Below are 12,035 nucleotides of genomic sequence, written 5' to 3'. Positions count from 1 at the left end.
ATACCTGAAACTTTTCCGTTCCTCCGAGCAGAGACTTTTCTATCCTTTACCCATTCAAACCTGAAAGGAACCTGGATCCATTTCTTCACCGCCTTATCATGCTCACCATTGCTCTCAACTGCTGACCCAAAGAACTTCAAGTCCTCCACCCTTGCTGTCTCTTCTCCCTGCAGCCTCTTCGCACTTCCTCCTCCTCGTGGCTGTGTGGGTTTTCTCCGGGTACGCCGGTTCCCCCCCACCCCACAGGGCAGGTTGATTGGGTACTCCAAATTGTCCCTAGGTGTGATTGTGAGGGCAAATGGTTGTTGTGTCTCTGTGTGACCTGCGATTGGCTGGTAACTAGTTCAGGGTGTGCCCCGCCTACTGCCCGAAGACAGCTGGGATAGGCTCCAGCACACCCGTGACCCTTGGGAGGATAAGCGATTTAGAAAATGGATGGATGTGAAGTCACAAATTACAAATACAGTCAAACCTCATTTCAACGTACCCCGTTTACAACGTTTTCACCCCTGTAATGTTCAGATTTCAAAGTCCCGATTTCACATAATTCATTTTCCATTTGCCGATTTTGCTGACAACGAACGCCTTTATAACGTAAACTTCATTGTAATGACCATATTTTTCCCACAAAATAGTGAAAAGGCCTTAGTTACGACGAAACGCGGGAAGCTAACTGCCGCCGCGACCTTGCTTATGAACACAATGTGCAGCGCGGGATTCTCCTCCGTTGCTTTGCAACGCTACTGATCGATTCGGTACACTGTTGTCCTTCTTGCCATAACTCGCGGAGGCACGGCGCAATCCTGAGAACATTGTCTGGAAACATGTCTGGTAAGCGGAAGCAAATCTCACTGTGAAGGCGGAAACACGGACACCCTGATTAGGAAAGGTCAGAGCAGACTTTTCCTACTCAGGAAACTGAGGTCTTTTGGGGGACAGTCCCTCCCACCCCCTCCAGCCCGCCCTGACAGCACTCGGTAGCTCCTTCAGTCAGAGACTGTTACACCCGCGTTGCAAGACGGAGAGATACCGCCGCTCGTTCCTACCGACTGCTGTCAGGCTGCTGAATAAAAAATGAATAAATAAATAAATCATAAAATTATTTAAATGATATGACAACAAATGTGAATGTGAATAGTGCTGTGACTATTGTATTTATATTGCACTTAATTGAACTTATTGACCTTATCCATATTTGTATTTATATTGCACTTAATTGAACTGTGTTTTCTTTTCTCTTCTTTCTACCCACAATCTTGCTGCTGAAGGCTGTAAATTTCCCCAGTGTGGGACAAATGAAGGATATCTTATCTTATCTTATCTTATCTGAAATTGTCTCTCCCTTTCAAAAGGGAGCCTCCCATACATCGGCGGTACGGGTACTTGCCTATGGCGGGTAACATTTGATGACTGAATGTTTTGAGAGATTGAGTAGGAACGCTACAGTTGTTTATTTCATGTCTTATAAAATCATGTTTTCTTCATATACACATATTTGTAATTGACATGTTCATACTGCATTACATGTTCATGTTTCCAACATTTACTGTATAAATGTTCATACTGTGTTATACATTGTAGTTGGCCGCCATTTTATTGGAAATGGTTACGACGAACTACCGTTATAATGTACAGAGTTGTTTTGTCCCTCAAGGTACGTTGTAACGAGGTTCGACTGTACAGTATTTTGGTTTTCTACTGAAATATGTTAAGCCTATTGTGTACAATTGACAGTCAACATTCATTTTAACTTTGAAGCTTCAGTACATTTCGGAATGGATACCTTTTACTTTCACAGTGCAGTCGTAGAATCAGTTCTTTTTTCCTTCACCAGGGTCCTTGCATCACAGGGTGTGAGTCATTTTGCCACCTCTCACTGTCAGTGTCAGTATTAAACATACATCACCACATTTTGACCACTTGCACATTATAATGAAATTCAATCCAAGGTAATAACGTTCCGTGCTGACTGACACTATTTGAGAAGCATTCATGCCATAATAGATTTACGTTTGTGGTTGTGACTGCCCATCTCAGCAGGTATTTCTGATAACAAACACCTTGCAAAATATAAACGCCAACTTGACTGCACGACCAAAGTAATAATGTCAACAAAAAAAAAACCATGAAACACTTCAACTAAATACATCATATTCATAAGATATGCTGATTATTTAATTAACATGTTTCCTTATTGTGCTATATTTTCATGACGACCTTGGCCATGTCTGATTGGATTATTTCTTTCTCCTGTTTTAGGTTTTCTGGTATGTGCGAGCCGGCCACCGGGAGGCATTATAATAGATTCATGAAGACACAATCACAGATTTTCACATCAGTGTGACTCAGTAAGATGCTGTAATATGAGTTGGTTTTCACCGAATAGAAAACACGCTTATGAGTTGTGTTGTATTGGCTCTCTACATGTGTTGACGCACCATTTGTGTTCAAATACCTCTTGCTTAAAGGGTTATAATAGCACCATGATCCTTCATGCATTTTGTTGGCCTGCCAATGCTGTTAACATTGTGTGTTAGCATTAAGCGGAAGACAAAGTTGTGTGTTTGTTTCAAATCCCTACATGTAATTCTTAGTTTTATGTTGAAGCCTGTTTTTTTCATGAATTTTTCACCATCTGCCAAATTGCTGCTTACTGTGAAGTGAGTTGACCTCGGTTAATTGCCCCCTTTTTTTTTACATTCAAGTTAAGAGCAAAAATGGTCTGGATGACAGGTCGTATTTCCCCAAAAATTGTCAGTTGGTCTCCCGTATCTCAAGGTGCCACCGTATGTTTCCAATTGTTATCTCATCCAAGTTAATAATTGATAATTCATTGATAATTATGAACTTCATCCACTCTTTTTTTTTTTTTTTTTTTGGTTGCAAAGATGATGATGTTGTGACACATGGACACGCTCCTGCATGACAGTCTGGTATCGTGGGTCACTTGATACCATGCGGGGAATTTCATCTGCCTCTAAAAAGAGAGCAGTACATAACTGGCAGGGGGACGGACAGAGCTCCAATTTTTTCAGTCCTGTTTTCTGATGTGCTAAAAGGTGAATTTACAGGCTGGGTGCGTAGTGGGATTCAGCGTTTCCAAGCAACCACAGAAGAGACAATTCGCTTACTCAGGAGGATATAACACATGCCGACCACCGAGTACATGTACAATACTTGTACAATTACAAAAAGTGATGTGGGAACTTGGTCCTGTACTGTAACAGAAAAATCAAAATAAAAATGCATGTCATTTTTTTACTAGCTGCCCACGACCCACTTTTGCGTGTCGGCCCACTAGTTGAGAATCACTGCTCTAGAACATTTAAGGTTTATCCACAAATTTCACCTGAAAGGCGACTAATGTCATTCAAAATATTTCACTTGAAATCAACAAAGAATCTTGACTAGAAAATGGAACATTTTATTCCAAGCTGAAGTGCAGAAAAATACAGAAACATTTGCAAAATAATGCATAAGACACAGTATGTTAGCTGCTCCAAGTCCATTCATGATACATGAATGATATGAATAATTATGGCGGGGACCACTTGGACCTCACCAAGACTGATGCCTTATGATGTGAGTGAACGTCAAACCATTGCCAATGGTTACTTGTCCCAACAACAAAAGCTACATTAAAAAAAAAAAAAAAAAAACAGGTCAACACAAGGTTGCAGAAGGCTGGAAAATTTCCAGTACATTTCCATTACATATTCATGAGAACTTAATGTAAAGGATTTTTGGCAATACTGGAAACTTTCTGTGGGAATTATGGGAAGTAACTAGGAATTGAGGGTGATGAGCCGAAAATCTCCCATGTCCAAATTTGGCAAATTTCATATTTGTTCAAAAATCTATACCATTGGTAACTCCTCAGTGTTTTAACTCTTTCAATGTTTATTTATTTATTTCATTGACAAATTATTGACCAATCTAAATAATTGAAAAAGGCCCGCTGTCTTTGAATGCGATTTGATTGTCAATGTTCCACAAACGTGCCGTTGTTGTTTTGGTTTGGGGGCGGAAAAATGTTATCAAAAGCAGACACTCATGCAAAACAGAGCAAGCTCTCCTTGCCCACATGCGAGGGCATTGCAGTACCTTCACCGCTCCAATTTAGTTCCCAAGCACAATCATACCTCAAATTTTGGCTCACAACACAAAGCACAAATTCAAGAAAGCAACTGGAAATACTCAAGAATTGGGGCACTCATAAATCAGGGTGCCATCAGCATGAAATCTGTTGGGTTTTTTTTTAGGCCTGGTCGTCACAGAAGGATTTTTCAAATCTTAAAAGATCACATGAAGGTTAAAAACAATCAGACATTTAACAATTTTGGTCGTATTTGTGTTCCAATAATCTAAACTCCGAGCAGGCAGAGGCAGAAATCTTGTGTGATCACGTTATCTTACAAAAATGAAATGACAGTTCTGCTGATGCGCCGATGTTCCCCAAGTTTTTCCCTAAAAGTACGGTAGGCGGGAGCATTGAAAAAAAAAGCGCGGTCATCAACAAAGGTCTTGCTTTGGAAAATTCTTGTTGCCTACATGGGTAGGACGTATTTTGTTTTATTGACTGCCACTTTCCTGTTCATCCAGCAAGGTGCTATGCTTGCCGACACAGTACAGTAAGTAGTCTGCTTTCCGCACACACATGACGGTTTTTGGTCGTAAATATTTAACACGTTTTATATTTAAGATTGTCGGTCCAACTCCTTTTGGAGCAAATTATCCAGAGAAAATCACACATCTTATAGAAATTATCTTTATGTGGGAACCGGCCCTAAAATAGGATTATACTCAGAAGATATTTTCCCCAACTCTAATTAAATTCCCCATTGAGAACGATCCTTCAATTTGTTTTCATTCCTGCTTTGTTCCCATTTTCCTCATAAATTCCTGTTAGTTTCCATAGAATGTTTCCCACTAGAAAAATTCACAGAATTTTTGCAACCCAATGTGTGGTTTGTCAGTGTTCGGACAATCCTTCCATCTTGCCTCCATCAGATATTCCATTCATTGCAGCTTGAGTGGAAAACTGTCAGCACTTTGGTCTGTGAGCTGCTTTGTTTATTGTCCCTCATCACATAACATGATTCAGAAAGAACCCTCAAATTAGGGTCGCACTTTGTCTTTGACTCCACGTGTGCTGTCTCAGTCCTTCCATTTAAAATGGGAAGGAATCCATCAGAATGGTGTCCACAATAGGTGGCGGCGGGACCAGACCTTCCAATTTAAGGTAGAAGATGCGCTGGAGGCCTTCAGTGCACAGCGTCCTGAGTTCAGGCAGCTTCCCGAGCAATCTGGACAAATAGTTGGGACGCGACGACGGGCAGTCCGACACGTGATCTTTAAGACTGTTAACCAGCTGATTCTGCAAGTCCTCCACGCGTTTTGGTTCTTTGAGACCATGTCGCTCTGCCAAAAAACAAACAAACCAAAAAACATCAATATGAGTCCCGGTGAGGTGAACATAAATATGTCTTGGACCTTTTGAGTGTTGTTAATAACCCTGCCAAATTTGAATTATACATAATTAAATCCCACTTCTACAACCTTGTTGATTGGATTCATGCATCTTTCTTACGCCGGCACATAGCTACACTGTTAAACTTTAAGCCATGAAAATCTCTCCATTCAACCCTTTCAGGGACAGTGGTCACTACAGTGGACAGCTTACCATGTTATCAGTTTACAGGTTGCAGGAAAGCCTTTGATGTATGCAATATCTCCCATTGGCTTGTCACGGAGCTTGTCCACATTGCGACAATGAGGCACTCTAAAGTGGCCCAAGTGCTGGCTGTCACATCAGACTTTAAAAAATATATTTGACCGTGCTCTTTTGCCTTTCTCTGCATGACATGCGCGCACTCCAAAGCGGCCGTGCGGACGATCCAAACGGAGCATGTACTTTTGAGGTGTAGCTAACTGCACATTGCTAACTGATGAGATTTGAAAGAAGGCGCTCAAGTTTTCATGTAGCTTAGAAGTTGAAGAATTTTTTTTATCATTTCCAAGTATTGATGAGATGAATGGAGGAAATTCCAACAACGAAATTGGACAAAATGCGCCACCCGCAATATTTTAACGGCTGATTTTGTTGTTTAAAAAAAAAAAAAAAACTTTTTCAGGAGCGTTTGGGGCTACCAATTATTTGACGTTATCAGAGTGTCACAACAAGAATAGAAATGGAGTGAACAGTGCTATCTTGTGACCTTCTGTTACCTTGGCTTGAGACCTATTTGCACTTAGGAAGGCGTGTATGGAATGACAAGCTCTAGGTTCCTGCAGTGATTGAGACTCAGGTACCTGGTATAAGACAGCTTTAGAAATCATCCCCCCAAATTGGAGTGCATTTCATAGTACAGTGGACTCCAACGTATTTGTGGTTTGGCATTCATGGATTCTCTTATTCACCGATTCTTTTTTTGGGGGGTGATGGGGATTAGGGGACCTATTATTCGAGGAAAACAGCACAGTATAGTGAGCATCAATTTGATTTTGGGCTATTCACGTTTTGGCCATATCCTCGTTTGAATAAGTAACCCATGACAAAAAGGTTCTTACAAAAAGTAAACCTCCTTTGTGGTGAGGTTTAGTCCGGCGTCATATGCGAATGTTTGCACGTCTCGTGTGTGCTCTGAATGAGCTCGTGTTCAATTTTGTCACACATCTGTTGTGTCAATCCTCGTGTTGCATAACTGTCCTGTACTGTGCTCTGTTGGTGAAACCCGAGACCTCATAAAAACCATTGCGAAAGGAGTCAGTGCGTTAGAAGCGCCTACCCGTGATGATGACCAGTGCCGTGAGGCACGAGAAGGAGGAGATGTCAAGTTTCATGCGATGGAGGCCTCGGGAAAACTCCAAGATGGAGTCGATCCAGTCACCGAAGCCTCTGACGCACTGCGTTTTGTGAAGCACTTTGCCGTTGCAGAAGACCAACTTGTTCGTTTCGGGGTTTGACCTTGGAAAAAACATTTCGGTGTGTCAAACAGTGGTTTTCACACCAAGTACCACCTGGAAATAGATTTGGCTCTCCGCATTATGTACCACCATAGTGACCGACAGTGAAGTACGAGAAGTGTCATCGTCAATGTTCATCAAATGTAAGTTTGATTCTAGCGAAAAAGTACCACATTGTTCTCAGTCTTTGCATGTTTTTGGCAATTATCTTCAAACATGTCGGATGTATTTAGAAACAGATCTCTGAATTCACTTCACACAATCCGAAGGTGGACGGCTCACCGGTACGCAAGACGAAGGATGAAGAGTTCGACAAAGGCTGACTCCAGGAGCAGCTCTTGATCTGGCGAGCAGAAATCCGAGAAACCCGGAATGCTCTTGGCCCACTTCCTGATCACCTCCATGGAGGCTGTCAGCAGGTCGTAGAACTCTTTGACGTCACTCGCCTCCTCTTTCTGGTTTGCGCCGATGTCTATTGCTTCGGACTAGAAGAATACATGATGGACATGTTTAAAAAGATGGGTCACCCGTGCGAGTGGAAGAAAGCAAACATCGTTTTATTACTTTGGAATAATTCAGGTGTTCTTCGTTGGGATTGGAGTCGATCTGAGCCCTCACAAGAGACGCGATCATGCTGACTGGAGACACTGCGGGCGACGCTTCCTGGACTACTTTTGGCTTGGAGGGCAGGCGACCTCTGCGACCCTTCAGGCTGTCGGTCCTCACAACTGGAAATAGGAGGAAAATGTTTCGTGTCAAAACATGAGGCGCCCCATCACAACGTAATCTCGATCCAACAGACTTTTTCAGCATGACGTCACGCGCACTTGCTGATGGCAAAAGAGGAATGCTTCTAATTGTGAGCAAACGTCTCATTTGACATGGCCGAGCCATTGAGAAAACATGCGAAATGGCTAGAATGATCATTTTAGCCGCCTTCTCGACTGTCATAGCTTGGAAGCGGAAAGTCTCAGTCGAGTAGAGGATTTTAAATGAGGGCGACAGGTAAAGTGATTTAAAAATAGACGTGGTGGAAACTCAGACACAGTAACATGATTACCGCGGGTTCGGCTAATAAATTGACACGCTCTTTTGACGCTGAAATGGATGGCACGCTGCAGTGTACTTGAAGGCTAACCATTAGGTAGTCAAAGATGAACCGAGCAAACATTTCCAACATACGTGTGAGAAAAGACCGACACAGATTTGGTTGCTGGTCTGTCCCCGTGGAAGTGGCTCGTATGTTTTGCCTTCTTCTGTGTGCACCTTTTTAAAAAATAAACTCAATTTACAATCCTCCTTGGTAATATTCGAGGAATACATTATGAAAGAACATGTTGCTGGCATCACTGGAGTTCTACCACTTGAAATCGCCTGTCGCCAATTGTTTAGTTATTGTATAAAATTGTCGCAATCTGGCGGTGCAACCCGAAACACGACTGTTTTCATTTTCAGTTCAGTTTGTGCCATCTGGAAGCACCTGGGTGCCTTATGTTAAGGAAAGGTCCCTGCAAGAGTCGGAGAATAAAGCTTTTATGAATATTTCATATTTAGGCCCAGGACCATGATGAAAACAGATACAGAAAATGGTTGCTGACTTGGAGGAAAAACGGAATTTCTATCGTCCAGCGTCGCTGATTGTGTTTTTCTCCAACTTGATTGTTTTCACAAAAAGCTACACTTTCTTTAGACCTCGCAAAACTGCTCTCTCTCCCTCTCTCTCTCTCTCTCTCTCTCTCTCTCTCTCTCTCTCTCTCTCTCTCTCTCTCAATTGTTTACATGGCAGAAATGGCACGATGAAAGTGCCAGCCTGTTTACTTTTGGCCAGTGATATTTGAGAATTTCCACTGTTCTGGAATGTACTTGAAAGTAAAGCAAAATGCTTGAGTTTAAGATCGCCAACTTGAATGTATGAGTGAGGGCAGGGGTTTCTCTGTCAAAAAATGTATTGCGTTAAAGATTTTTACTCTCAAGTTTAGCGCACTTCCTGTCCCGAGGTCTGAACTCACCTTCCTTGACCATTCCTACAGCCAGACACTTTTGGAATCGGCAGAACTGGCAGCGATTCCTCCTCCTCTTGTCCACGGGACAGTCCTTGTTGGTCAGGCAAACATACTTGGAATTCTTTTGTACCGTCCGCTAGCCAATCAAAAGAAACATTTGTCTCGTTAAAGTGAGCAGCGATCAACGGGCTGCTACTCTGTGGCAGTTTCTGACTGCAGGTGTGCAGTAACGAAAACTAAAAATGTTCACAACTTAGTGACACACATCTTTCTTGTGCCACCCATCCATCCATTTTCTAATCCACTTATCCTCACAGTGGCTGCGGGCGTGCTGGAGCCTATCCCAGCCGTCTTCAGGCAGTAGGCGGGGGACACCCTGAACGAGTTGCCAGCCAATCGCAGGGCACACAGAGACAAACAACCATCCGCGCTCAAACTCACACCAAGGGACAATTTAGAGTGTTCCTTGAACCTGCCATGCACGTTCTTGAAATGCGGGAGGAAACCGGAGTAAAGCCATGCAGGCACGGGAGAACATGCAAACTTCACATAAACCCTGCACCTCTGCACTGCGAGGTCGACGCGCTAACCAGTCGACCACCAAGCCACCCCATTCTTGTGCCATGTTTCCCAACTTTTATTGAGCCGAGGCACATATTTTATCTAAGCAAAATGTCATGGCACACCGCCCGAAGACAGCTGGGATAGGCTCCAGGACGCCCGTGACCCTAGTGAGGAGAAGCGTATCAGACAATGGATGGATGGATGACAGCAGAGGATAAAGAATGTATGCCAGTGAGTACTGATACATTTTATTCCAACATGTGTTGCCCCATTGTCTGTTCAAATACCCGTTGCTTAAAGGCTTGCAATACTATTCGTTAGCGGGTCAATGAATTTCCCATTAATTTTTCGCATTAAGCGAGTGGCGGAGGTTGAAGCCTCTTTTTTGATCAATTGTTTACTATTTGCCAAACTGCTGCTTATTTTGAAGTGAGTTGAGTTTGCTGCCACCATGGAATGGTTGTATCTAAAAATGACCCTCAAATGGCTTTGTGAGACACTGTGCATATATGGTTACCTTGAAAAAGCCTTTGCATCCCTCACAGGTGCGAACGCCGTAGTGCTGGCAGGAGGCGCTGTCCCCGCAGACGGCGCAGCAGCCCACGTTCCCTCGCAGCCTTTTTAGTTTCAGTGGCAAAGTCCCTTCCGAGTGGTCAGCTTCATCCAGGCCGCACGCCCGCTCCATGGGCAGCGCAGGGAAGGTAAGTGAGGACGCTTCGGCGAGAGCATCGAGGTGGGGTTGCCCCAGAGGAGATACATTGTCTGCAGTCCCCGCAGGAAACGTGAAGAAGGACGGCACATGCGGTGCTGGGATCTCCTCAGCTGCCCAGTATCCTGGACTAGGTGAGTAAGAGTTCCAGGCGGGCGTATGCTGATTTTGGAAGCTGGGGATGGATTCAGCGAAATCATTTGAGCCACAAGACGAGACGGTCTCATCCGGGAAAGTGAACATGAGGGTGCCAGGGTAGCAGCCGTAAACCTGGAGCTCATCCAGCCTGAACGGGCTCTCCTGGCCTGCGCTCGTCGGGCACGTGTAGGCATCAAAAGTGCCCGCCTGAGTGCCGACGCTGGGCAGGCACGGGGTGCATGGGTGGTTCCGCGGGGCGGCTGGATCCACCAACAGCCTGGAGTACAAGTCCGGGCTGTGAGGCTCCAAGCTGCCTAGGTTGTTGTCGTAGGGCTGGGAACCGTGCTGCAGGGGGTGGATGCAAGTCATGGCTGCAAAACTGGCAAAGGACAAAGACAACTGTTAGGACACCGTCTGACTCAACAATAAAATGACCACAAGCAGATCATCAGTAGGTCCCTCAATTTCTGACAATAATGTAGATGGTTGATCATCCCTAAACCTACTACATACATGCTACATGGTTATTGCATTGATACCGTGAGCAGATCATCTACTTTCTTCGTAAGGTGTGTCAATATAGAGAGGCATTAGAATAAGTTAAACCCACAAGAAATAGGCAGTAGACCTCTTATCCTCACAAGGGTCGCGAGGCGTGCTGGAGCCTATTCCAGCTGTCTTTGGGCAGTAGGCGGGGTACACCCTGAACTGCCTGCCAGCTAATCACAGGGCACACATAGACAAACAACCATTCTCACTCACACTCACACTTAGGGACAATTTAGAGTGTTCCACAAACCTGCCCAGCGTGCCTGCGGAGAAAACCCACGCAGGCACGGGGGGGGGAACATGCAAACGGAGTCGGAATTGAACTCGCATCTCTGCACTGTGAGGCGCACATACTAACCAGTTGCTCACCATACCCCATGGGCCAGTTCATGATCATTATAATAATGATATTGCTAATAACAATTCATCATCATAAAGTTTAAATACATAATAATACTACATCGTAACTCGGGTTGTAAGTGTCCAAAGCATTTAATAAAAGCTTGGATCGTGCAGTGCGCGTGGCACGCATATTGAACAAAGTTGTATTTTTAGTGGGGACACCATGAACCAGTCGCCCCGTTGGAAATCAAATCTTGAGGTGCTGTGTACGTGACGAGGTCGCCTGCTTTTAGTTGACTTGTTGATAAGCAGCCATCATTTCATCTTTACCGGCAGTTTCATTCACGAAAACTTATGTAGCACCCCCAATGCAGAAAAAAACACCAGACCTCATCAGCCAAATATCGTCAAACAATCAACTCTCTCAATGGACTGTATCATCATCATAATCATGTTATGATTATTGTTATCATCAAGGCACTCTCTTTGGCCAACGCAGTTCGGAATGAGCTACTTTCACTCACTCACTACGTTTCCATTCTAGGCAGAACGGTTACATTGTTTTCCCCTTATGCAAATACAGAATCGTTCATTGGTCTTCTTTCTTGCCTCGAGGAGGAGCACTTCAAGTAGCACGGTAGAACACTACCCAGTCAGCAAAATTGGTCTGGCCCAGCTCTGGCGTGGACACGGCACGACACTCGGCCCACATACCGCAATGAATGACGGTCCTGCAGTGGCCCGGGTCTGGCATCCATGAGCCG

General features: G+C 44.1%; 1 protein-coding gene and 1 long non-coding RNA gene across 3 annotated transcripts in view; one reads left to right on the top strand and one right to left on the bottom strand.

Annotated features, from left to right (window-relative positions):
* Positions 1-3,613: 3,613 nt before the first annotated feature.
* Positions 3,614-12,035, bottom strand: part of LOC109513030 (probable nuclear hormone receptor HR38) — a 10,336-nt gene continuing 1,914 nt past the window's right edge. The window contains exons 1-7 of one of the 2 annotated variants that reach the window (XM_019865231.1): positions 10,991-11,071; positions 10,051-10,759; positions 8,976-9,105; positions 7,531-7,694; positions 7,249-7,451; positions 6,789-6,967; positions 3,614-5,421 (exon numbers count right to left, since the gene is read on the bottom strand). In XM_019865231.1, coding sequence (XP_019720790.1) covers positions 5,171-5,421; positions 6,789-6,967; positions 7,249-7,451; positions 7,531-7,694; positions 8,976-9,105; positions 10,051-10,749 — 1,626 coding nt within the window. In that variant the 5' untranslated portion in view covers positions 10,750-10,759; positions 10,991-11,071 and the 3' untranslated portion in view covers positions 3,614-5,170. Of the gene's footprint in view, positions 5,422-6,788; positions 6,968-7,248; positions 7,452-7,530; positions 7,695-8,975; positions 9,106-10,050; positions 10,760-10,990; positions 11,072-12,035 lie in introns of those variants that run through there. The other variant, XM_019865230.1, reaches the window with a different exon arrangement.
* On the top strand, positions 7,269-8,181 carry LOC109513031 (uncharacterized). Its single transcript, XR_002167642.1, has 3 exons — positions 7,269-7,385; positions 7,546-7,825; positions 7,920-8,181. It is a non-coding gene; the product is annotated as an uncharacterized LOC109513031 (long non-coding RNA).

Source organism: Hippocampus comes, unplaced genomic scaffold (genome assembly GCF_001891065.2).
Source record: "Hippocampus comes isolate QL1 unplaced genomic scaffold, H_comes_QL1_v1.1 scaffold124, whole genome shotgun sequence".
NCBI lineage: Eukaryota > Metazoa > Chordata > Actinopteri > Syngnathiformes > Syngnathidae > Hippocampus > Hippocampus comes.
The sequence above is the reverse complement of the archived record's forward strand: the minus strand, read 5'-3'. Positions and strand labels throughout refer to the sequence as shown.